This window comes from Erythrolamprus reginae, chromosome 1 (genome assembly GCF_031021105.1).
Source record: "Erythrolamprus reginae isolate rEryReg1 chromosome 1, rEryReg1.hap1, whole genome shotgun sequence".
In the NCBI taxonomy this organism is placed as follows: Eukaryota; Metazoa; Chordata; class Lepidosauria; order Squamata; family Dipsadidae; genus Erythrolamprus; species Erythrolamprus reginae.
In genome coordinates this window covers 107,011,071-107,037,802 of record NC_091950.1, presented here as the reverse complement: position 1 = coordinate 107,037,802, position 26,732 = coordinate 107,011,071, and the positions used below count along the sequence as shown (strand labels likewise).

The window sequence follows — 26,732 nt, the reverse complement described above, 5'->3', positions numbered from 1 at the left end:
GGCTTCCCCCACCACTTCCCTCCTTCCCCCTAAAAAAAGAGAGAGGGAGGGGGGAAGAAAAGAAAGCGAGCCCTTGTCCTCATTTGCATTTGCATTAAAATTTAGCCCTGCGTCTGGTTCGGCTAAAGCAAAGGGGAAGGACTTGAAGCCTATATGGGATGGCTTTACGGCTCGGCCCCCCTGCTTTTGGCTTCGCTCCTTCCTCCCCCCCGCCCCCCTTCTCGTTCGCATTCTCTTGGCGCTTTGATCTCTCTGCTTAACAACAGTAACGTCACACGGGCACTCATACAGGGGAGTTTTGTTGGAAGTTAGAAAGTTTTGCAGCCTCCAGAGGGCTGTAGGAGCAGTAGCAGCAGCAAGCAGCAGAAGCAGCAGCAGCCGCCGCAGCCGCGAGGAGCATCTGAGGGACGCAGGGGGAGCGCCAGAACAGACTGACTCAGCCCTTGGGAGTCCGCAGAAGAAGAGGAAGAAGAAGGAGAAGAAGAAGAAGGGACGGCGGCGTCGGTGGTGGAGGCGGCAGCGGCGGCGGCGGCAGAAGACATGGAACATCAGCTGCTCTGCTGTGAAGTCGAGACCATCCGGAGAGCCTACCAAGATGCCAACCTCCTCAATGACAGGGTCTTGCAGACTATGCTGAAAGCCGAGGAGACTTGCTCGCCCTCAGTCTCCTACTTCAAGTGCGTGCAAAGGGAGATCTTACCATATATGAGGAAAATAGTGGCCACTTGGATGTTGGAGGTAAAAACGCGCTTCGACAAAAAAAAAAGTTGTCGGGCTTTCTTTAGAAATAAAAGTGAGCCTTGGTGTCTTAGGCGTCCTTCCTCCCTTCTCTCTTTTTTTAAACCCCCTGCACCCCAAAAAACATCTTGTTGAGAGGTCCTCCCGTCGCCCCCCCCCCCTCTCGCAGCGGTCCTTGGGCTTGCATGGATTCCGGGCGGAGGAGAGATCGCGGCATGCCGATCGCGCGCCCTGTCAGCCCCGATCCGGAGCTTTGGGGGGAATCCTTGTAAACAGGAATCCGGGCAGGAGCCCCGGTGGCCCGAGTTTTCAAAAGTTTTGGAAGTTTCCGAAAGTCGCCCTCCCCCTACGCACACACCCCTCTTGTTAGGGCTATGGAGTCCCAAGGCGGTCTCGTTAAAACCCGCGAACCCAGAAGGTCGCCCCCGGGGTTCTTCGGCGGCCCCTCGAGCTGCCCGGGCGTTTGAGGGGGATTTTTATTTTAAATTTAATATCCGTGGACACGTATGCAAGTGCTCCTGGTGCCAGTATTATGCGCCATCTTTGTTCTTTTTTATTGCAAAGGCCAAGTGTTTATTAATAATTAGAAGGGGGGAGAAAAAAAGATTCCGGGGAGAAAATGTGGGGTTCCCCGCGAGGCTTGAGGGAATCCAGATCTTGGCTTGCAAATGTCGGGGAGTTTTCTGGTTGAAACTTTCCTTTGTTCAGAGCATGGGGTGGTTTTTAGTCTCTTCCTTTCCCTCCCCCCCCCCTTGGAAGACATGCTTTTGCTACAGAAACTTGTCGGCAAGGTCGCCCGGCAAAAAACAGTATGGGGTTCGAGTTTCCCCATCGGGACGTGTTTCAAAGGGGTCCTGACAGAAGCAGGAGGGACTGGGCTACATTTTCAGCCCTTTCCCGAAGCTCTGGGTGCTTGGGATCTATTTTTTATTAATTTTTGAAACCCTGGACGCAAGCAAATGTCGCACGTTGCTTCTCTAGGAAAGGAAGGGCAGGAGGAATGGGGGGTCTTGGAGTTTGACTTCGGGGTGGTCTTTTGGGAAGCCCCCCTCTTTCGATCACAACGGGGATCGGTAAAGAATCGCCCCGCTGTGGTTTTCAGCCCATTTGCGAGGCGCTGGTGATTTTTTAAATATTTTTAAATATTTTTTGAAAATATGACGTCTGGGGAAAATAAGCTTGCAGCTGCCTCTCGACGCCACCTTTGTGTCTCGAGGAAAGGGGGGGGCAGCCACACTCGAGCCAAATGGAACCAATAGGGGGCACCAAGGCATATGCCCCCCAACATTTTGAACCCCAGATTGCTTTCCTGAGGTTGCCTGTTGGTAAAATCTTGGGGTCTCCCACACCTATTTTAGTCTTTTCCTCCAAATTCTCCCGACCGCATTTTGGAAAAGCACATTTTTCTTCTCTTGCGACTTTCTCTTTCACTTCTTCTACACATTACAGATTTCATAGGGTTTTTTTTAAGACAAAAAAACTAAATAAAGGATGCTGAATTATTTGTGGATTATTTTCTTTTCTTTTGCTTTCTGCTTCCTAAAATATATATGTTATCAAAAAGAAAAAGAGACCAGCTTAATTGAGGGAGTAAAAGCTTTCTAGCATGTCTCTCTTTTTTCCCCCATTTTCCTCCTTCCTTACAGGTTTGTGAGGAACAGAAATGTGAAGAAGAAGTTTTCCCCTTGGCAATGAATTATTTGGACCGATACCTCTCTTTTGAACCCATCAAGAAAAGCCGCTTGCAACTACTCGGAGCTACTTGTATGTTCGTGGCTTCAAAAATGAAGGAAACTATTCCTCTAACAGCAGAAAAACTCTGTATTTACACTGATAACTCCATTAGACCTAATGAATTACTGGTAATTTCCTGTTTTTTATTGCATTGGGGAAGCAACAAATTATAGGAATGAATTAATTAAAAAAAACTAATTCCATTCTCCCAGATACTTTTTGTTTAAGATGATGTGGTTTTCCCATAAAATTATTTCAGGCTTTAAATATGCAAACCATTAGACTTTAAAATAGAATATATAACAACAATCCCCCTATTTTTAAATGGAAGCTAATTGCAATGTTTTAATCACACTATAGAAAGACATTTCCCATTGAATTCAACCACGTTTATTCTCAAGTAAATGTGCATCAGAATCAAACCACTGAACCAGGCATTTTCTTGAGGGAAGGGGGAAGCCAGTAGATGCATTTAGTCTTGGGATATTTGTCAACCCCTGGGCAGCTGCAGCCCACATGGTGCAGTAGATTAATTGAATGAAAATGTCCTAATATGTTAAATCCTTATTATTCACTCTAGGAAAAATACAGTAACAAGATAGCGGAATAAAATGAGTGGCTAGCGCCCTCTTGTGTTATTTCGAACAATTTGCCTAGTTAATGCACATTAGCTCAAAACAGCTGGGCGATGATAGTGCCTGGAAATGGTGGGGGAAGGGAACAGAATTATGTAATTTTCATCTAGAAAGGCACCCGCATGGCTTATTTATGTTCTTCTCCAGTAGCACAATGGTTGCTGCTAAATTTGGCAAGGGTTCATTTTCTGTTAGCCAAAACAGAAGTGATGTAGAACAGGGTGAGGAGACCCCAAAACAACTTGTGTGCCTAACTATTTATAAATAGAGAACTTTGTAACCACCTATTTTTTCTTATTCCTTCTCTTTTTCTGTTCATCCCAACCCAGCAAATGGAACTGCTTCTGGTGAATAAGCTGAAATGGAATCTGGCTGCCACGACTCCTCATGATTTTATTGAACATTTTCTAAATAAAATGCCTGTGGCTGAGGACAGCAAGCAGATCATCCGTAAACACGCCCAGACTTTTGTGGCTCTCTGTGCAACAGGTATGAGCCTTGCACTCTCCGAAGGCGTGTTATGTTTCTTTGTGCCCCAGCAAATGCACCCGCTTCCCTTTTCCACTGTCCAGAATTCTTACAGGGGCACACTATAAAATGGGTAGCAGTAGCTCAGCAAAGCTAATGCCTTGCAAAGAACATGAGCTTGCTCCCAGAACCTGGATTACTTTGCTCAAGGTGAGTTGGCCTCTGCAAAGTGGCATTTCTGGATGGCTTCAAGGCTGAAATTGGTGGTTTGATAATCAATGGTGTCAGAATAAGACATTGCCAGCTCAGCTAGTAGGAATGGGTGAATGGCTGCAAGGTCATTAGGCTCTTAGGACTTTAAAGCTGCTGCACGACTGTTTAAAAAGAATTCAGGAGTTACAAACAGGTCAGGTTTTCCCCTGGAACCTCAGATTTCTTTCCAGATTGCGCCTTTCCCAAATGAATTCTTTATAACTCTGTTTCTCCTTTCCAGGAGAAACAAGAAGAGGGTACTGTAAAAGGTTCCTGGCTAAGGGCTGAGTCTGACCACGTGCTTGGCTGCAGCCATGTGCACTTAAAGCCTCAGGAGGAGCTAGAGACACTGACTAAGCTCCAGGATTTCACAGAGAGGCCTGGTGTTGGATTTCAGGGGCAATCCGAGTGTCTGCGCATGCTTGCATTCTCAAACTCCTTCAAACTTTTGCCTGCTGTTGTTTCATTTCCTTGATTGCTGCTGCCACACCCATTCAAACAAGCAGGAGCATGGGGTCAGAAATGCAGCCCTGCATTCCCCTGGTCCAGGTAGACTAGCTGCTGGCTTTTTTTAAATTTAAAAAAAATGAAAGGTGGGATAGGCTAGAGAGGAGAAAATGCCAAAGCAGAGTACTTGGGAAGAACAATATGGACACATGGGTTTTTTTCCAAATGCTTGTAAGGTTGATTAGCAAGGATATCCTACAACCTATTCCAAACTGAATTGGGGTCTTCTAGATCAGTGTTTCCCAACCATGGCAACTTGAAGATATTTGGACTTCAACTTCCAGAATTCCCCAGCCAGCGAATGCTGGCTGGGGAATTCTGGGAGTTGAAGTCCAGATATCTTTAAGTTGCCAAGGTTGGGAAACACTGTTCTAGATAGGCTGGCTGGGAAGTTGCAGTTACAATATACCTAGAAGATCTAGTTTAATGTTTTTAAGTCACACATTAGACTGATTGATATGTATATGATTCATCTGATCCCAAATGGGCAGAAGAAAAGAAGAATTTACTTACCTAAGATTGAAAACCTGAAAGGCATAAATTCCAAGGGTCAAGTGGGTAACACTTCAGCAATATTTGTAATATCACACCTGAAATGGAATTGGTGGTAATATCCAAGAAAAATAGCAAACCCGTGGGAAAAAAAGAACATGCCATTTTAAATGGTTTCTCCACTGCAATCTGGTTTGGAAAGCTGGCCACAGAAAATAGGTAAATACTAGGTATTTTTTCAAGCTTACCTTTCTCCTAAGCCTAGTGATCAAAGGGAGACGGTAGTTTAGGATTTTCTGGAAAATGGGTTCCTTGCCAAGTTCCTAAAATCCTTGGAACATTTTAGAATAGTTCTAACAAATACAATCATCTATTTTTTTAAAAGTAAAAGCTTTTTTAAAAAAATCAGACTCCTTTGCCGCCACGGTGTTAGTTTAATAGACTCTTTCAAATGCCTGCCCAGCCTTTTCTTTAGGGTATGGGGATGTTTAACCTGGATTGTGGTGCTGGCAGAAAGAGTCCCACAATGATGAAAACAAGAATAGTTCAAAGGTTGGAGGCTTGCAAAGGGCCAAGTACTTTGATCTGCTGTCAGCGTTGTTATGTTTCTCTTTAGAAGGCAGGTCTTGAGGCCTATCTTAAACATTGTTCTAAATGGCCATATGTAGAACCGGAAAATGAATTGATGAATGCAAACCTTGTCTAGAAACGTTTTACACAAGCTTAAAGGAAGTGTGGAGGTCAACAAGGGAGCCCCCAACCCCAAGGAAGTCGGTGTGAATTTTGCCTAAGTCAACATTAGTTAATAGGGGTTTTATCTTAGCAAATTTATCCTTAGCCGTCATTAGATTAATTGGGGATGCCTAGACTTAAGATGTGGCTGTTTGTCTTTCTGTTGCACACTGGTGACTTTCTATGTCGCTGTTGCTCTTTTGCTGAGTTTTCATCTGGATGAATTACAAACTCTTTCATTTGCAACTAATGGAAGTTTCATTCAAAGTAAATTGTAGGAATTGCCTATTTGCCCGACTAGTGGTCCTTTATAAAGCACAGATATGTAAGGTAGAGAGGCCCCCTGGAGAAAGATCCAACACAACATCTCTTAAGTTTAAAGCCGGAACAAAATAGTTTACACAAAGTAGAGGTAGGGCAAGAGATGGAAGATTATGGTGAGCATGGCTTTGTGTTAGATACGGAGATTTTTTTTCCTAAAAGTAAAAATAATAATGAAAATAATTTTGTCTCCTCATTCTATTGTACCCCAGGCCCAAATGGATTATTTTGTTTTGTTATATATGTTTTTATCAAAGATAATATTTTCTACTCATTAAGAGCATTGGGTTGCAAAAAGCAAGGTGGGGGGGAGAGAAATCCTGAGTTGTTTCACTTAAAATGAATAAATATTTGCAGATCAGAACAGGAATATAATAGAGTAAAAGCGATGCTGAGGCCATTGCTAAGGAGAAGCGCTTACACATAAAAGCCAAATGATTAATAGGAATAAATATCAGGCATGACCCTCTTTCATTGTGTTCATCTGGTTGCTTAGGCATAATCAAGATCATTACCATTAATTATTACTATTGCTATTATTGATTTCCCCCGATGGAAGTCATTCTCTTTTGAAACTTGGCTTGCCCTAGTTGTTCCCATTCTCAAGGCTTTTAAAAATTTGAAGTCTCAAGGTATGTGACCAGTTGGAACTTGTTGAATCTTGCAGCCGGTGATTTATGTTCAGAGTTTTGATTTGGCTCAATGAAAAGATTTTCATTCATAGCCCCCGGCTCTCCAGACAGATGGAATTGCTGCTCCATTGAAAAAGGAAAAGGGGGTGACTTGCCTTGTTAGGAATTTTTTTTTTAAAGCGCCACAGTGCCTAGATGCCTGCTTTGTCTTCCCTTCAGGGTGGCTGGCATTCTTCTCCCTCCGCCACCCCTCCTTTTTTCTTTTTTTTTTAACCACACTGAAGTTGTTTATTCTTTTTGGATGAAGTCTCAGATAGGCTGCTGGGGATGTGTGCTTCAATTGAGGGGGCCTCTTCCCCATTGTAGCTATGTCAGGTCTAATTCATCTCACCGAAGCCCCCTTGTTCTGGAGCGTTCAATAGTGCAAGATGAGGCGATGAAGGCTGACAATGATGCCACGCTCTTCACTTGCGGGCATCCAATTACAGCCAAGAGGGGCCCCCTGATTAATATGCTGAAATTAGTGGTCTCTGCCACAAATAATTCCTTGTTGGGTCGCAACAAAAAAAAAAGTCTGTCCATGCGGCTTGTTATGGGAACATGGGGTGGTTATGGGGACAGACGCAAACTGGTCATTTAAACTTCATTAACACTTTTCCCATCTCGGAAAGAAAGAGTGGGACCAGGAATTCGTGTTCTCGTTCATTGCCATCTTGAAAGGGAAGTGTTTTTTTTAATGGATTCCCAAAAGTCTTTGTGGGATCATCTTAATATGATGTATGATAAATTCTGGCTGTGTGTGTGTATAAATCACATGCAAAAACATGTGACACACACACACAAATACATATCATATACATACACATACATATACAGTATATGTGTATATGTATGTGTGTGTGTACACATACAAACATATATATATAGTTCAAAGGGGAATATACTAACAATCCTTCATAAATAAGGAAATGATGTTTGATGAATAAAATGCCTTTTGTAATTTCTCCAATAAGCAGCCATTGTTCAAATGTTTATAATAAATTGGAACTTAAACTCTTACAAAGTCTACACAGTGCACACTAGCAGAAGTTCAGACCTCTCAAAACATTAAACATTATTTAACAACTACCCTGTTTTCCCCAAAATAAGACATCCCCTGATAATAAGTCCAGTCAGGGTTTTGAATGCATGGCAATTAGGCCAAGCACTTATTTCAGGGTTCAAAAAAATATAAGACAGGATCTTATTTTCGGGGAAACATAGTATATGTTGGCTATGTATATTGCCCGTGTGCAGATTCTGGGACTTGTAAAGCATCATAGTGGGAAAATTGCCTGAAGGAATCTGCACATCTTATAGGCCGCTTGTGCTGGAAGCCACAACTGGTTCAGAAAGCCACATTTAATATTCCTAGATGTAATGCCATGTCAATATCACTACTTTGTGAGCTTCCAGATTCAATTCAAGATGTTGGTTACCACAAAAGTCACCCATCAAGGCATACAGCCATGTTGTTTTTGTACCCACCCATCTGATTATCTCTGCCTGTCCTATAAAAATCTTTCAGAATGAATAGGTGTTTCTTTTGATCCCTCTGAAACAGTGTCAACTGATGAGGCGGCTACCTTTGGTGGTGGGCCTAGCCTATGGAACAGCATCAACTCCGCCCCACCCTGCATAATTTGAATGGCCCCACCCCTGTGGAATAAATGGCTTCCTAGGACTAGGATATTAAATGAACCTTTTGGGGGTTTTTTGCAAAGGTTCATCAAATATGGTTGGCCTTTGATGTATTATGTCTATTTTGTTTTGGTCATTTTTGATTGCTTGAATTTGAACAGATATTAAGTACCCAGAGTCAGTGTACCCTCTAATTTTTGGGGGTGGGTGGGCGGAAAAGTATAGTGTCTGAGCGGCAGTGCCTTCGGGACTGGGCGGCACAGAAATATTAAATAAATAAACAAACAAACAAACAAATAAAAAACCCACCCTGTTTTGCCTCAGAGAATTTCAAAATAAAATACTGTACTGTGTGTCTATAACAGTGAGCTCATAATAGGGCAACTCTATCAATATCAAAATGCCACTTAAATAGTTGAGCTAGTTTCAAACTAGATTTTGATTTTCTTTCTCTCTTCCTTACTCCCATTCTTTTTCTTTCTCTTTTCCTTCCTCTCTTTTTTCTATCTGTTTCTCTCTTCCTCTCTCACTCTTTCCCTCTCGGCTTCTGGGCAGGTTTGGAAAACTCTGAGTTGATGATGATTTTTAAGTGAGCGATTGCTCACTGCTCAGCTTAGAGGGAACTATGCCCAGAGTAACAGTTGTAAATTGGACAGACAAACAAATTGATTAAATAAATAAATTTAGCATGTAATTTGACACCTTCAGGATGTGCAATTGCATGTTACGCTTGTAAATATTACTGCATTATGAATTGCCTTCACATTCAGGTAAAAGACCAGTATTAATTGCAGATTGTTCCTCAGTCAAAATGTTAACTTGGAATTGTTGCTTTTGAGTGGCCTAAATTCCTTAATTCCTACCATTGATGGAATAGATCTGAAAGCCAGCTGGGTGACTTTGGACCTTTTTCTTTCTTTCTTTCTTTCTTTCTTTCTTTCTTTCTTTCTTTTTTCCTTCCTTCCTTCCTTCCTTCCTCTCTCTCCCTTTCTCTCTCACACACACACATGTGAATGAATGAAATGTAAAATCCTCAGTTTACCTAATAAGTAAATTGGAGGTGGAATGATAGAAAAAGTCTCATTGTAGATTTGCCATTTTGGATCTGTCCTATTCAAAAGAAAAATTACTGTGATGCAATGTGAATAAAATGCTTATACGTGAAATTCGCTATTTCAAAAGTCATAAAAATTTATCAAAACTATTCCAAGCACAGCCCTCCAGATCATTTGGAGGATTCTCAGCAGCATAGAGCTGCAATTGAAATAATTAAGGAACTGTCCAGATACAGGTTGCTAAGAATATTTCTTAGGCTGATGCTGACAAGATAGCATGTATTAATTAGATATTAAAGCTGGTTCCACTTTTTAGCCCTGGTCGGATGTGTGAATCAAACCCTCCTCCTTAGAAGGAATTTTAGCCTAAAAGTGCAAATGATTACTTTTGTTGTTGTAAGAAGGAATAACATTTTTGATGGCAGTTACAGGCCAATCAATCAGAGGAGTGGTTTTATACCAAGACCTACAGCAATGCAGCTTGGAAATTGGCCCACGTTCTTGTCAGCAGGATGTCCCATCAGAAATTCAGAATGTAACTGATTATCTGCCAATTTGTGGGACCCCCTTCACTTAGCTACACCATCCCTATTGCCAATGCTAGCAAGCAGTTGCTGATAAGAGAAAAGTGTGAAGCAAAGCCTTTGCAAAAGGGAATGTTTAAACATATATATTTACTTACAGATTGGGGGGTATTGTAATTTGATGGGGTGTGTTTTGCCTTTTTCTAAGAGGTGGTTAAGATTATGTGATTAAGGATACCTCATCACCTACCAACAGGATGTTGGACTGCAAGAATAAATTTTATCAAGTGATTTTATTCTGAGTGAATATATAATTGGCCTGGGAGATGATGTGTTGCACAGCACTCACAAAGAAAAGTATGCTGGAATAGAAAATGAGAGAACATTTAGAAACTGGGGACAGCCTTATGATCTGCACACTATCCTGGTTTCATCAGCAAACCCATCAACAAAATACTAAACTGTCAGAGCAGGGTTTTCAATAGAAAATGTTTCATTCAGGTTTCAAAATTCAGATTTGGTACAATAAGGCCTAACCACAATCCCCATTCTATCTTCTTGGAGGCTGTCAAATATAGGCTGCAGAATTCCACACAACCACTGGGTGGCAGCAACAGTTTATTTACTGCCATCTAATGTTCTAGATTTTTTTTGTTACCCATTGGTTAATCCTAACATAGCACCAAATGCTTTGTCATCGATAGAGACAATTAATTTAAGATTTATCTTAACTCTTGGATGATTTACTTGGCAATATTTATAGGAGACCAGATATAATCCAGGGAAGCTTTCTAGGAATAACAATATGCATAAATACCTGTGAATATTGAAATAGGGTTTTCTGGGTTTTATCACAGGCTGCACCTTTAAATTGTCTATACCATTTCAGTGTTACTTTATACACAATGGTTTATACAGTAATAATGTCTTTCTTTCTGTTTTCCAACAGATGTTAAATTTATTTCAAACCCACCTTCCATGATTGCAGCCGGTAGTGTGGTAGCAGCTGTGCAGGGTCTTCACCTTGGAAACACTAATTCTTTTCTCTCTTATCAATGCCTCACACCTTTCTTATCAAAAGTTATCAAATGTGATCCGGTAAGTGATTCTTGATCCTTAAGTGAATCTATTTTACTGTCACTGAATTCTGATTTGTATTTAAGTTGATAACTGTGTACCTCCACTTGGTGTTCTATTTGTGAATTCCATTCCTGAAAACACTGAAAGGTTGCTTTATTTATTTAATCATTCACTCATTTATTCATTCATTCAGTTTGTATGGCGGCTCAACTTAGCAATTGACTCCAGGAGGCAAACAATTTTTTAAAATGAATTTTTTTAAAAAAAAAATCATTATAAATACAAACATGAAAAAAGCAGTCAAGGGGAATGCTTCACAACAAGTCACCTTGTCTTCTGTTGTGTTTTTCAATTACATTCATAACCAATATTACTATATGGTATGGGCTAAAAAAACCACCACTAGTCTAAACTTAAACAAAGGGAACTCTTAGCTCAAGGCTACATTGGTTTGGTTGAAAGGTAATTGCACTGCAGCACTTAAAGCAGCACTTAAAATAGGAGGAACAGAATTATTGCAATGAACAAGCTTAATAGTATTTTTAATTCTGTGTAATTACGGTGAAGATTTTTCTACCACTAAATGGTTAAAAGGGAGAAGAAGGACAGCCTATGAGCATTCTAATTATGTAATTGGTTTACTATTTGAGGCTAGCTACAGAAAATAATGCTGAATTACTTCTTCCTCAGCCTCCCTCTATTAAAATGCCCCAAAATATATGTCCCATAATTTTGTGAAAATCTGAATGGTTCTTTTTCCTGATTCCACCACCCCTGGAGATGTAACTGGTGAGCAATAAACCTTTTACGAATGAGTGGGCAGGAAAGGCGCCTTAAAAGGAGACCTAAAGTCAATGATCCATACTATAATGGTGTGTGAACTTAAGATAGAATTTAGCTTTGTTTTGGAACAATGTGAAAGCCCAGTAAAGTAGATGCTTGAAATAAGTTCTTGTGATGTCACCAAATATCAAAAATGTATCAAATAAAATCAGACTTATGGTTTTGCATCCAAATCTTGAACACCCAGCCAAAACCATCCTATATCCCTAAAATATTGCTAGTATCCAGTTAGCTTGGATAGCGGTTGCCCCAAAGTGTCTTTCTTACCAGCTGTAAGAGCGGTTTTTTAATAAAAATGCAGTATATATTATTGAAGACCAAGTTTTGAAGATGGACAGCTAATAATGGCATTGTGTGGAGAAAAGGACACCAACTAAGAAATGTCTCTTTTCCAGGATCTTTCCGCTCTAAGCAGGTTCTGAGGTGCCCGTTGTGTGTTTCTCCCAACCTCCTCTCAGGGTCTTTCCCCTAGAATTGTGGATAGAGAACAATCAAAATAATCCTCCTAAACATATTAAGGGATCACAAGGAATAATATATTGAAGCATTTTGATGGCCAGTTTGGTTTTATTACATAATTCTCTTTCACATGCATACACTTGATTTTTTGACATGGATTGAGAGCAAATGTTTATCAAGATTATGAACATTTAGTGTAAAAAAAAACCAATAATTCTCCTGAATTCATCCCTTAAGTACAGCAAAAGAGTGGCTAAATAGAGTTTGCCTAGGGCAAGCAGTGTGCACAATTCAAAATGCCATTTTGGGGACAAGCTTCTGCTACCTTGTAGGCCTTCAACATGCTTCCCAACTGGGACAAATAGGTTTCATAAAGATGTGTTTAGTTTAAAAGAAATTGCATTCCACTGAGAGCAAGGCAATACGTTTTGGGGTCAGATATTTAAGATCCTTCAGACCAGGTTTTGTTAATAGTCGTCTTGTTCTGATATACTCATAATTTTCCCTATTTGAAGGTTGACATTGTCCTCCATAGTCTGCATTACAAGAATGAAAAAGAATCAAGCATGGAAAAATATATTTTAGTGCTACTATGGTACAGGTATAGATAATAGTATTAAGAATCAGGATCACTACTAACATACAAGGCGCCTTATGCAGAATTGCACTTAGTACCACCAGAATTGGTTTTTTTAATATTCAAAAAAAATATTAAACGTAGTTATGCCATGGCATAAATTAGGTCTCGGTGGTCAATTAAGTGAGCCTTGTGTTATTGATAATGTTTCTCCCTTCCTCCCCCATTTTGCAACTGGCATCCCACCCCCACGTGGCACTCTTATGCATTGCACAGTTTCCACACTGGATTATGGCACCCCTGCTAAGAATGTTCTGTCTAAAAGCCTACATAGGTTCAAGATATTAGGGTGCAATTTAGCCAAAATTGATGAATGTTTATTCAGTTCCTTTTATCAAAGTCTTTGCAGGACTTATGAATTAAGCAGTTATTTTTGACAATGTGCAGAGATAGTGCTTACTAAGTATATAAAGGTCTTCATCTGCAACTCGGTGAACTATTGTCAAATTTCATATATTATAATGGACTGGGGCTTTTTTGGAAAGGTATCTTAAATACAGTGTTCCCTCGATTTTCATGGGTTCGAACTTTGCGGAAAGTATACCACGGTTTTTCAAAAATATTAATTAAAAAATACTTTGCGGGTTTTTTCCCTATACCATGGTTTTTCCCACCCGATGACGTCGTGTCATCGCCAAACTTTCATCTGCATTTAATAAATATTTTTTAAAATAAACTTTAATAAATAAACATGGTGAGTAATAATCTGAATGGTTGCTAAGGGAATGGAAAATTGCAATTTAGAGGTTTAAAGTGTTAAGGGAAGGCTTGTGATACTGTTCATAGCCAAAAATAGTGTATTTACTTCCGCATCTCTACTTCGCGGAAATTCGACTTTCGCGGGCGGTCTCAGAATGCATCCCCCGCAAAAAGCGAGGTAACACTGTATCTTTAAAATGTTCATTTTTTCAAAAGTGAATTTGCTAGGGAAATCTTGGGCTGAAATGTTCAGATAAGAGAGCAGAATTATTCTAGCAAGCAGTTTACTTTAGTTCTTTGCTTTCCTTTCCTAGAAAATTAAGAGAATTGATTTACAATATTGGTAATAGCACGGTAGGCAATATGGTAACATACTCCTAGAACAGTGCTTGTGAACCTATGGTACACGTGCCACAAGTGGCACACAGCGCCATATTGGAGGGCCCCTATGTTAGTTCCAGCACACAGGCGTGTCCTGGCCAGCTGATTTCAGCCTTGGGAAAGGCTGTTTCGCCCTCTGGAGGCTTCAGGGAAGCTTCCTGGAGCCCCGGAGTGTGAAAAACAACACAACGGGCAAACAGGAAGTCCGTTTTTCCAAACTTCTAGTTTCCTGTTGGGCCGTTTTTTCACCATCCCAAGCTTCACTGACCCCTGTGCGAATGCGCAGGGGGAGGTTATGCATATTCACAGAGGTGTGTATGCATGCATGGGGGGGATGGGTGTGGGCAAGTGTGCGCAAGCCAGCATGCGTGTGCACCCCTTTTAGGCACGCAAACCAAAATTGTTTCTCCATCACTGTCCTAGAGTCTGAAATAATGCCTGCTAAAATCCTTTCCAAGGTGACTTTTAAAAAATGTTTTTCTAGTAAAATATAACGAGAAGCTAGCCTATTGAGAAGTGCTGAGGAGTTACGATGGTGATATTACAAAGTGTCAGTGGGATGGTAGAGAGCATCTTGCAGGGGTCTAACTCATTTTCTGAGTGGTGACTGTCCTGGGTTTGGCCATGCCTACCATGTGGCAGCCATTTTGTGAACAGCTATGTGTTCATTAGAAGCCATTTTGCACCGACGCAGATTTCAGCCTTTTATCTTGAATGCAAAAGAAAATCATATTTAAGCATTCTTGATTCCTAAGTTTGTGTTAGACCCTGTCGCATGGCATGTTTCTGACGAGGTGTAACAGTGCCTCTCCATGTGACGTGATCAAGGGCAAAGCTACCTTTTCAAAGAGGAGCTTTATCGCTGAGAACAAAGGGACTCAGTCTATGGATTTCATTCGTCCTGAGGAAGGTGTTTTCCACTTCACCTGGAAAGGTGTGCTACTCACAGAAGAGCTGTTTTAACTTTAGGCTAGAATGCCATGTTGTTTTTATAAAAAGAGAACAACTAAATCCAGTGATGTTTTACTTCTTCACTAAACTCTTGTGCAGACACGAGAACTGCCTTTGAACAGCATTCTCCAACCTGTTGCATCCAGATGTGTTAGATTTCAAGCCCCACAGTCCCTTCAGTTATCACAATGCTGTGCAAATCTTCTAATCTAGACCCAAGCATGTATAAAAAGCAACAGCAGTTTTCTCAACCTTCAGACATTTTTGGAGCCAGCTCATGATAATTTAGAAGTCATGTGACAAGGACTTTAAAGAAGTTGTGACCCACATCACTTTTTGTATTCACAGTAATTCTATTATTATTATTATTTTCTTTTTACCAAAACAATAACAGGATGTTCTCATTTGTTTCTTGATTTTGTTGCAATTCCTATAGGATGAATTAAGAAAGGTAGAATATGAGTTAATATAGGCTCTAAAACATGTATGTATGTGTGTGGGGAGGAGGGGAGCATTTATTTTCTGGCATAACATTCAGGCAATCTTTATTTTGGTATTTAACCAGTATAATACAATTATAATATAGCTGTGCCATAAAAAGTCTAAGTAAGAACTTTGGAATGTATAACATGCAGCATTCCTCAAGTAATTCCATTTGAACAATTTGAAACATATTTCCAGTTATTATTTAGGACAGATGGCTAAATATTTGAAGGTTTTGTAATTAAACATTTCCTTTTAATTACAAAAATGCACTATGTAATAGCATCTCATTGGAATTCTTTTATGGTTCATATTTATATTGTTAGGACTCCAGTTTCCCCATTTTATCTGAGGTAATTAGAAGACTGACTATAACCATAGTAAGGTCTCTTGAAATGTCTCCCATCAATTTCACTTCTCACCTCATCATTAGACCATTTTCACACCTTCAGATAAATGTCAGGCAAAAGTCAATTTGATCAGGTTTCTGTGTTGTTTATTAATAAATTTGAGTTTGTCAGCCCTCCTCAAACCATAGAACATTTTGTTTGTATTTCAAATAATAAATGTTAAGGTTGCCTCTCTTTTTGATGTTTTATTTTTACCTAAGCATGTTCATCTTTTAAACTTGTGAAAGTAGCAAACTAATTTGATACCAACTCAGAACTGGCTTAAAAACTAAAATGCTTTAAGTTACTGTATGATGCTTGGAATCTCTCCTTTCATGCCACAGTACGGAGGAAGAAGCATGAAAATACAACCACTTTTTCTGTGCCCCATCCTCATGTTCTTTATCAGATATCATGGTCCATGAAGGTTGGAGAGTGAAGTTGAAGTCTATTTTATAGTTATTTTACTAGATTTCTTGAGACTTTGGGCAGCTTAGGTAAATTAAAAGCAAAACTAATTGATAGCACAAACACATAATAAAATTATCATAATCAGGAGGTAGAACTGATAACACAGTACAGCAATAGAAAAACCCTCTAATAAATTATGATATCAAAGCCTAGGGAAAAATAATTATTGTTGCACTACAGCATTTATACAGTTTAGCAGATAAAATATTTCACAGTTAGAAATTCATTAAAATGTGATCTTTCAAAAAACTGTTTTCAGTTGGAATAGTATATTCTCATATATGGCTTTCTTCGTTAGCAGAAGCAGAAATTAATAATTTTAATTATAGCAATAGCATTTAGATTTATAATACTGCTCTGTAGTGCTTTACAGCTTTCTCTTAAGTGGTTTGCAGAGTCAGGATTTTGCCCCAAACTATCTGGTCCTCATTTTTACTGATCTCAGAAGGATGGAAGGCTAAATCAACTTTGAGCTGGTGAGAATTGAACTGCTGAATTGCTGGTACCGGCAGTCAGCAGAATTAGCCTGCAGTACTGCATTCTGACCACTGCGTCACCACGGTGTTTTTGGTGGTGCATTATTATATTATTGCCTTCATACAGCCCTGATTCAACCTAATATACCAAAATATATATAAGAGGATTCCATAGACATGGTTTCTGAAGTTGCCACTGTCAGCCAATAATTTGTATTCATCTGCTTTTATTTTCCCAGATACCCAATATCTTTTCCAGATGTGTGCATTGCATAAAACATTTAGAGTGCTGTACTCAGGTTTAGCCCTCTACCACCCTTGTCTTCCAAGTTTTCTGATACATAGAAAAGTTGAGAGCAATAATGGATTTGATTTAAATCACTAATAAAATGGCTTGATTTAAATCTATTTGATTTAAATCATAATTTTTAAAAAGCAACTCTCATCCTTTTCCTGCAGCAGCAGCTCCTCTGACCCACTGCTGACTTATGGACAGTCCCAATATCGCAGAATGTACAGCCAAGTGCTTCATAACTAAGCTCCATTTCATGCTGAATAAATTAAATTATTAATGTATCTTAAATAGAAAATTATCTTTAGATATTTTACTCCAAAAGAATTTTATTAAAATAAATTAGATTTTTCAAAATACGATTTAAATTTTAAAAATCTGATTTTTTGATTACTATTTTTTTTTTAAAAAAATATCGATTGTTATCCACCCTGATTCAGAAGGCATCTTGTGTTTTACTTTATGATGGCTTGGGAGAAAATAAGTTGCAATGTTAACTTGCTATTTCCAAGATTCCTTATTTGGTTAAATCCAGATTTAAGCCATAAGTAAAAGGATCAAAGTGTGAACTAATGATCTTTTGTCCCCAATTCAAAGGAAGATTGGAATTTATCTACATCACAGTTAGTCCTTGCTTAAAAATGGAAATTGGGACCAGTAGATTAGATTAGATTAGAGATTAGATTTATTGGATTTATATGCCGCCCCTCTCCGCAAACTCGGGGCGGCTCACAACAACAATAAAACAGTACATAATAACAAATCCAATGCCCACCAATCTAATTACAGTTTAAAATTAATAAATTTATAAAACAATCCCAATGTATATAAAAACAGACACAGTCAATCAATCAATGGCAAAACAACATGGGCAAGGGGGAGATGTTTAGTTCCCCCATGCCTGACGGCAGAGGTGGGTCTTAAGGAGTTTACGAAAGGCAGGGAGGGTGGGGGCAATCCTAATCTCAGGGGGGAGCTGGTTCCAGAGGGTCGGGGCCCCCACAGAGAAGGCTCTTCCCCTGGGTCCCGCCAGACGGCATTGTTTGGTCGACGGGACCCGGAGAAGGCCGACTCTGTGGGACCTAACCGGTCGCTGGGATTCGTGCGGCAGGAGGCGGTCCCGAAGATATTCTGGTCCGGTGCCATGAAGGGCTTTATAGGTCATAACCAACACTTTGAATTGTGACCGGAAACTGATCGGCAACCAATGCAGACTGCGGAGTGTTGGAGTGATATGGGCATACTTAGAGACGCCCATAATTGCTCTCGCAGCTGCATTCTGCACGATCTGAAGTTTCCGAACACTTTTCAAAGGTAGCCCCTAGTAGATAAGCAAAATGGCTATAAACTGTAATGACTGAATCGTTTAGCAAGTTATCCCTAGTTACTCTTTTAAGTGAGACCCACACTACTTATTAAGCAAGAACCTCACGTCATTGCAGTTTTCAACTTCTTCCCAGCTTCTGATAGATTGCTTGTGGGAAATTTGCATGGAACCTGACAAAAGGATGCTATGACATCATAATCATGAGACAGATGCTGAGCACCTAGGTTGTAATCATGGCATTTCAACAGCCAGAAATTGCTTATTCACCTCCCCCACTCCCTTGCAAGTTCAGATGGTCCTGAAAAGGGTTATTAAATGAGGGCCACCTCTATAGACTGCTATTTTCTTCTTTCCTAGCTCAAGGAGAAGTAGGAGTGCTTCCTGAAATGTAGTGGGATAGGAATGAATTTCAATTGAATTACTGAGAGCAGAACCAAAAAGGGACAGTTTACTACTTGATAGTGTATTAAACTCTGAAACACACCATGAAAATGATAAGGTCTTGGACATCCTATTATTTTATGTATAGTTAGCAGCTGGATTTTAGGTTTGGGATTTTTTTCTTCATTGTCAATCATATGAATATGTATTCATCTTAGTGTACTGAATTCCAGCAGAGGAAGATAACATTTCACACTTGATTAGTCAGGAATAGAACCATGAGAAAAATATGTATCCTGTCCTGTCCGTCCCCCCCCAATCCCCTGAATGGAATTGCTGAATATGGCGTATAGTTACGGTTGAGGCAACCTCGGAATTTTCCCAGACTTTGTGAAAGCAAAAGGAAGTGTGGAGAGGGGGAAGGGAGGAGAGAAGAAAAAGTATGGTGGGAGTCTTCCCTTTACACTCTCTTTCGGAGATGAAATGTATGGGTATTTAAAGGAGGATATGTGTGTTCAAAAGCATTTCATATAATGGACATCCCATCTACATGTCTTTATTGGGAAAAGCCAAGAGCAAAGAAGTAATAATAGCAACAACAACAACAGAGTTGGAAGGGACCTTGGAGGTCTTCTAGTCCAATCCCCTGCTTAGGCTGGAATAATGTATGGCGTAATGACTTAAAGATATGGGGTTTTGGGGGGAGTGTGGCTAGTTAAAATACTGAGTCTTCATCGAGAGGAAATATTACACTAGAGTTTAAATCAGTAAAGGTCAAGGGTTATTTGTTTTCAGTGAGCTGTAACTGATGGTCTGATCTGCTTAGAGGTAGGATTAACCTCCCTCTCTCTCAGAACAGCCTTGCAGGGAATTGTAAGCTTGGGTTTTTAATCTTATTTTATCCCAATGCTATGTGGTAGAGAAAGTTCTTGTGGCAGTAGAATCAGTGAAAAGCTGGTAGATCACCCAAGAAGCCTCTGAAGGCAGAATTGAAACAGAAAAGAAAGAAAACAGCAGGCAGGTCACCATCTCAGGAAAGCAACATTCATTTTCAGTCATGCACATCCTAACACTTTTGACGGCAATTTATCATGGAAGACTGGGTTCGCCACAAGGGCTAATGCATGTCATAGGTTAAATCAGAAAAGGCAATCCCAAAAGAAAACTTCAAAGTTCTTAATGCACAGTGTTATACATGTTGAGACAATGTTTGTTAGAGGCAGGAGTAAACAGGGAGCTAGGGAAGTTGAGCAAACTACTGTGGGATTGTTTATTTTCTGCATTTTAAGGTAACTGTTATCACAGTGGTTGTAACTGAGAAAGGTGTTACACCTGCAGATAAGTATACCTGTTGGTGACTGCTATGTTTAATTTCTAATTGATAATGCATATTTCAATCAGGGAAATTCCAGATCTACTATAGAAACAAGGAATCAACTTATGTCATCAAATGTATTACACTGAAATACATAGATGATTCTTTGAGGAAGACACTTAGTGGTCTTGTTTATTTTGTCCTTTCAGGATTTTCAGGAACCTTAATATACCTTACAGAAACCCACCTGATCACCTCCAATTTCATTTTTCTATAATGGGTATCATCTTGTTATTTAAATCTATTTGAAATCTTGAGGGTAGGTTGTAGGCAGCCTCATGAAATGGCTGCCAGAACGGGTTTACTGCCCAAGGTGACAGAATAACTTGTCACTGTTTCTCTATTATTCCTTTTATGTTTCTTCTATTTTCTAGGCAGTCAAGCATTTGAAGCCTAGAGACTGTTTTTAATGATTTTTTTAAAAAATGTTGAGAATCAGATAGATTGAAGGACCTCAATGGAGATGTTCTATAGGCCCATTGATGCTGCTGAATCCCCAGGTCTGTAGCATCCATGATCTTCAATAGTTGTAATTGTTCCCCATGCTTTTAGGGGATATCAGACATTATAATCCAATATACCTAAAATATATTGGAGACAGCTTTGAAGTCCCAATGCAAATAGTAGTCATTCAGCAACTATGGTCACATGGCAACTTGATTGCTAAGCAAAATGTTTGCTAAGTTAAATCATGGCTGTGCTTATAATCTTATTTAAATATTCCTTTGCTTTACAGACCTATGAACATTGTGGATGTGAAGATTGGTTGCAAAATTACTTTACATCAGTGTTGTAATTGTGGTCACTGAATAAAGCAGTCACTAAATGAGGACTGCCTATATCTATAAAATGCAATGGGGCACCAGACAGTATCTTCAGAATTGAGAAATCTATTTTTAGAATAAAATAACAACTTGGCGCTCTATTATAAATGCCCTTACTTGCATAATAGCTTGATCTGATAGTTTTGAACTTTCAGATTCTTGGACACTACAGTGGAAAATTAATTGTGAAGCAACAACCATTAAAAAACAAACACCATTTAATTTGTAACACATAGAAACATACCTAGCCATTGTTGTCCAAATGAACTTTATTTTTGGTTGGAAACTGGAACTAAATGCCTGGAAATGACCAAAAAAAGTCACAAATCGTGCAGTCACATGAATCTTGGATGCTGCAAATGGCTGCAAAGATGAGCTGGTGGCCAAGTACCAAAATCTATTCATGTGAGCAAAAGGGAGTGTAGCTGTAGTAACTTCAAAAACAGGTTGCAGGGAGCTTTGCGGAGGTCAATTGTAACTTTGATTGGTCACCAAGTGATTGGTTGTAAGTCAAGGACTACCTCTACCTGCTGGCATCTTCACAATTGCTATTGTCCCGTTAATTTTGATTCCAATATTTTATTCACTCACACTTGGAATAATTTACTTATTGCTTCTAGTTTTGCTATATTAAAACAGGCAGCAGAATGAATTTGGATCTGCAGGAGGCTAGAGTACGATGAGGAATAAATTTCTGAAAGCTTCTGACTCTTATCAATTGCAGGAAAAAATCCTTTTTCTTCTTTTGAAATTACATTACTGTATTAGTATGTTTGATTTAAAATACTTTATACATTTTTACTTTGAGATAGAATGGCTTAGATCCATATAGATAAGTATCTTGGTATTTTACATTGGTTCCTCCTGTGCCCCATCCCAACCTGTCCATGCTGCTCTCTAATATTTTTTTATTTACACCAGAAAAAAATACTACTGATATAGCTCTTTTTCAAGGATAGGAAGTAACCATTTTGCAATAAAGGCAAGCATTGTTCCTTTATTTAGAGTTGTTTGCAAGGTCTGCTGATTAAATAGATTTCTTAATTTTTCTTTGGCCTTGAGTCAGTGTCTCCAAATCTTATATATGGCCAAACTCTTCCTATGATCAAAGATCACAGACAGGCATACAGGATACTTATACATGTACTTTTACATACCATCTTCAATCAATAGGTCCAAAGCTTTTTTGGGGGGAAAGATAATATCAATAGCTATTGAAAACAGTCTCCAGTGAAATTCATCTTTGAGTTAGGAGAATGGGGATTGTTTGATGCCAGAATGAGATTTGCCAATGGAATGAATTCCTCTTTCTTCATTAACAGAAGTAAGAGCAAGGAAAAAATCTCATTGTGAGATGGAAGCCATGGTATTTAATCCTTTGTTTGGAAGAAGATGATAGTTCCCCATATTTATAAAAAAAATGTTATTGTCTTCCCCTGCCCCTTTGTCTTAAACATCTACAGGATTGTTTACGAGCCTGCCAAGAACAGATTGAATCTCTCCTTGAATCTAGTCTTCGCCAGGCACAACAACACAACGTATCTTCAGAAACAAAGACTGTTGAAGAGGAAGCTGATCTTTCCTGCACACCCACTGATGTTAGAGATGTGAATATTTAAGGACGACTTCAGTGATTGGATTTACTTGGCTGTTCCAGCAAATGACAAAAGGGCATCTGAGAAGGAATTGGTATCAAGATCTCCCCAGAAAACCTTTTCTCCAGAACTTTTTATACCAGAAGGGAAAATGTTATTCATTATTTTTTCCTTGCTATTCCTTCCTTCCCTTTATCAGTTTAGCAGGCAACCCACCCTCCTTATTTCCCCAACTGTCTTTAAAAAAAAAGAAAAATAAGTAGTACCTGCATGATCTCTCTAGGAACTTGTGCTGCATACATATGTGTATGTATGCGTGCATATATGTTACAGACTAGGCATTACAAGCAACACATGTCGCCAGGGGAGTATTAGATTTGTTTCTTGCATATTAAAAAGCCAACCATTTTTAAAGTAGAAGAGGGTGTTTTTAGGTAGATTTTATGTGTGTTGGGTTTGTGTGTGCGTTTTCCCTTTTAAAAAGCATAGCTTTAATGCAGTTCTAGGCTTTTCTCTATCTTGCTTGCTTATGCATTTAGTCACTTTATAAGTCATCTGCAAATGTTTATTTTATTCTCTTAGGTTTAGCCTCTTCACCTTATAAATGGTTAATGTAATCTTTACATTAGTATATGTTAGCATACACCATTATTATATGTTAATCTTTTCTGTGGATTGCCTGTGCATAAGCCTTCTAGAGTTCCACCTTAGCATGGCCGGAGAAGGGCGTTAACATATGTTCCAATAATAAAGAGAAATTGCAATAGTGACATAATATATTTTTGTAACCTTCCTATTTTTTATAGTTACCTGTGTATACATAAAACATACTAGTTTTAACCCAAAAGATACACAGCCTACTTATGTCCAGGTTGAATCCACAGCTTATCTCTTAAAAAAAAGTTGTTAAAACCATTCCATTTCAAAGCACTTTCAGTTCATTAGGTATAGGAAATACTTCCTTTTTTTGTGTGTGGGAATTTTTTCTTCAAATGGAATGGTTTGGAAATTATATATATAAATATATATATATAAATATATATATATATATAAAGTGCTTGTGTGCAAACTTGGAATTGCAAAGCAAGTGCATTTAACTATGGTGTTGAGGAAAGGTGTGTTTTTTGGTCTTTTTTTTTTTCACCTGAAGGTTGTATTCCAGACAGAGAAATTGCATTCACAAAATTGCCAGGATATCTTCCTAACCTTTTTGATAGAAAAGATATTTAGATGAATTTTTTGTGCCAATTCATTTTGTTAATATAAATTTAGGGGCCTAAAAGGTTTACCTATAGAACACATATTTTGAGAGTGGTCTCTAGATGTTGTACAACTGAAGGCTTTTAAACACTAAAATGTATAATTTATAGTTGAGGCTAAAAAGAATATTTATTGCAGAGGATGTTCAGAAAGGCCAGTATAATTTGTAAAATAAATCGCCCCCTTGATTCTAACAAAATAAAAAAATTCTTTTTACCCTCAATATTACAGTTTAAGATCATATTCCTAAGGATTTAAGACATTTTAAGATAGTTACACATTTGGCCTAGATATTTTCAAAATAGCATTAACCACGAGAAAGGACCATAGTTAAAACTGTACAATTGGTGTACTTGAAAAAAAAAAGATCTTAATCCAGTGTATTTCCCCTTCCTTTTTTAAAATTTAGCGACAAATAGAAAATTTGCACATCTTGGCTATGTATCTATTATTGTAGAAGGTAGCTGAAGGGACGTGGACATAGCTGTTGAAGTTGATGCTTGAGGAGAATGTGATGGCAAAATGTATGTGAGAAATTGCCGCTAAGGTGTTGATTGTAAAAAAAAGAAAAAAGGAAAAAAAAAAGAAAAGTTTTTAAAAGGAGAAAAAAAAGGAGCAGATGCTCCCACATTTTCTATTGAGCTGCTATGGATAAATTCCCAGCATGAATTGAAAAAAAAATTAACATTGCTTTTCTGTATCTTCGTCATTGTGTTTTGCTGCTATTTTGTGGTCATTTTTTGTTTATACAATGTCATTATACTGCCATGTTATAGGTTTTAAATTTTCTCATAGAAAATTATATTATTGACATCATTTTTTGTAGATTTTTTTATGTGATCAATTTTACTTAATGTGATTACTGCTCTATTCCAAAAAAGGTTCCTGTTTCACAATACCTCATACTTCAGTTAACCGTGTTTAGATCAGGTTTTAATGTTTGTTCACAAACCTCATAGTTTTACTGCAAACAGAAATGCATTGGACATTATTCTGAATGGGTCTCGGCGATTTGCAACTAATTTGTGCTTATTTTAAAACAGCAAACATTTCAGAAGATTGAGTAATGCCAGGTTCTTTTGTTAATGCGTTTTTATAAAGTGGATTCTTTTTCTGATCTGGGGTTTATTATCATAGTAGTTTTAAGCTGTGTTATTAGCCACATTTGCTATATGAAAGGTGCATTATAATATAACTCTTATATGCCTTTTGATGTTTTCCACCAGAGAGAATTCATCATGCGGTATGATAGGTTATCTTCTGGAAATAAGTATTTTGTGTGTTTAATCTGTTATGATATATTAGGGTTTTTTTGTTGATGTTAATTATAGCATAATGCTAATTTAAAACAAAAACAGAAAGCAACACCTCTAAATCTCAAGTAAGCCAGCTAACCAAGTTGTACGGTGAAGAATAATCTAGTTGCCTGTATGCTGCTAAACCAAAACAGAATTAGAACTTCATTTTGAGGGCAATTGCAGTTAAGATCCTACCTAAAGACAACAGCCGTGTAATGCTACTAGCAGTCGCAGGACCCAGGAGGACTGGATAGATTCTGTCCACATTTCAGGAACATTTCTTACTGCTTACCTCATAGACACTTCTGTTTGTGGCATCTCTGTGTCTCTGAACCAACCAAGAAAATTGATGAGTTAATGGTTGTTAGTTTTATGATGTGTTTTACTGAGAAGTGGCAGCGTGTACTGCAGATTTTGAAAGTATTGTATGTACTAAAAGGCCAAATGCTGACAAGCAGATTCACATGCCAACAGAGATGCTTTATTTGTCACATTGATATAACAATCTATAGAAAGCCAAGCAATTCAGAATTGTACTTTTTATATATATATATATCTTTATATATGTATATTGTACTTATTGTCACCATTGGTCTGAAATGCACAGTCACCAACAGACCTGTAATGTAAGTTTCCAGCAAACAAGAAAAACCTCCCCTAAAAGACTAGAAATAAATTTGTAAAACCCACTCCTGGTTTTCTGTTTTATTTGTTCAGCCGTGTTCCTTAGATTATTATTTATATTTGGTGTTCAGCATACAACGTATACAATCTAGTGTTCCTTTGGGGTGACATTTGGGATATTGAATAAAAGTTACAGAAAGAATTTACAGTTGACTTAAATACAGATCTATTGAGAATACTGAAGCACAGTGCTTCCCAACCAGCACGAAGCTCCTACATTAGCTTTAATTTCATATACAGTAGTAACCAATGTTGCTACTGGATAAATGTTACTATTCCCTATGTCATTTAGAATAGCATAACAGCAAAAAAATATACCCGCATTTCCCTGAAAATAAAACAGGTTTTGATTGAACCCCAACATAAGCACTTGGCCTTATTTTTGGAGAGATTTTTTTTTTATTTGAGGTACAGGGGATGGTGAGCGTGATCACTTCATGGCTGCTGGTCCCCTTAACTGCGGCTGTGGATCAGCTGAGCTTCCTCTCGTTCTATCTCTGGGTGCCTAGAGGTGTTACTTACACACTCTTGCCATCCCTGCCGCGGCACCAGGCAACCTCACAGCCCAGGGCCCCTTGTCAATTCCCAATATGGCACTCGCCGTACCTGGAGGTGGGGGCATAGAGTTATAGCCATCAGAGCTGGCGAGTCCAACGATGAGCAAGGTGGCAGCAGAACAGCACTGGGCAGCTGCCCGTCAGCAGGCCGTGAGTGGCAACAGCAGGCAACGGGATATCTGGTGTGCAGCAGTGTGGCGGGGCCAACTGCATAGGGCAGAGTCCTTGGAAGCATGGCTCAAAGCGCATGCACAGCCACGAGTGAATGGATGACAAGTGGATGTGTTGTGCCAGAAGTCCTGTTGCTGCCATTGCCTCCCTGTTCTTTGTGCTGGCTGTACACCTCGTTGCCTGCCGGGGCCACTCACAACCAGACTGGGCTAGGAGCGTCCTAATGAGCAGTTGGCCAAAGCTGTCCTTGCTCGTCATTGGACTTGCCAGCTCCGATGGTTGCAGCTCCAGGCCACTACCACCACCAGGTATGGTGAGCTCCAGACAGT

The 26,732-nt window shown here is 39.0% G+C and overlaps 1 protein-coding gene across 1 annotated transcript; it reads left to right on the top strand.

The window, feature by feature from the left end:
- Positions 1-259: 259 nt before the first annotated feature.
- Positions 260-25,680, top strand: CCND1 (cyclin D1). Its single transcript, XM_070761616.1, has 5 exons — positions 260-738; positions 2,385-2,600; positions 3,437-3,596; positions 10,720-10,868; positions 22,302-25,680. Exons 1-5 carry the CDS (start codon positions 541-543, stop codon positions 22,455-22,457), a joined length of 879 nt encoding a protein of 292 aa, XP_070617717.1. The 5' UTR covers positions 260-540; the 3' UTR covers positions 22,458-25,680.
- The last annotated feature ends 1,052 nt before the right edge of the window (positions 25,681-26,732 follow it).

What these genes read in the sequence shown, in the direction of transcription:
- CCND1 (XM_070761616.1), top strand. Translation starts at nt 541, where the DNA reads ATGGAACATCAGCTGCTCTGCTGTGAAGTCGAGACCATCCGGAGAGCC. An exon ending in TGGCCACTTGGATGTTGGAG is followed by an intron (nt 739 to 2,384) that starts GTAAAAACGCGC and finishes CCTTCCTTACAG; the next exon opens with GTTTGTGAGGAACAGAAATG. An exon ending in TTAGACCTAATGAATTACTG is followed by an intron (nt 2,601 to 3,436) that starts GTAATTTCCTGT and finishes ATCCCAACCCAG; the next exon opens with CAAATGGAACTGCTTCTGGT.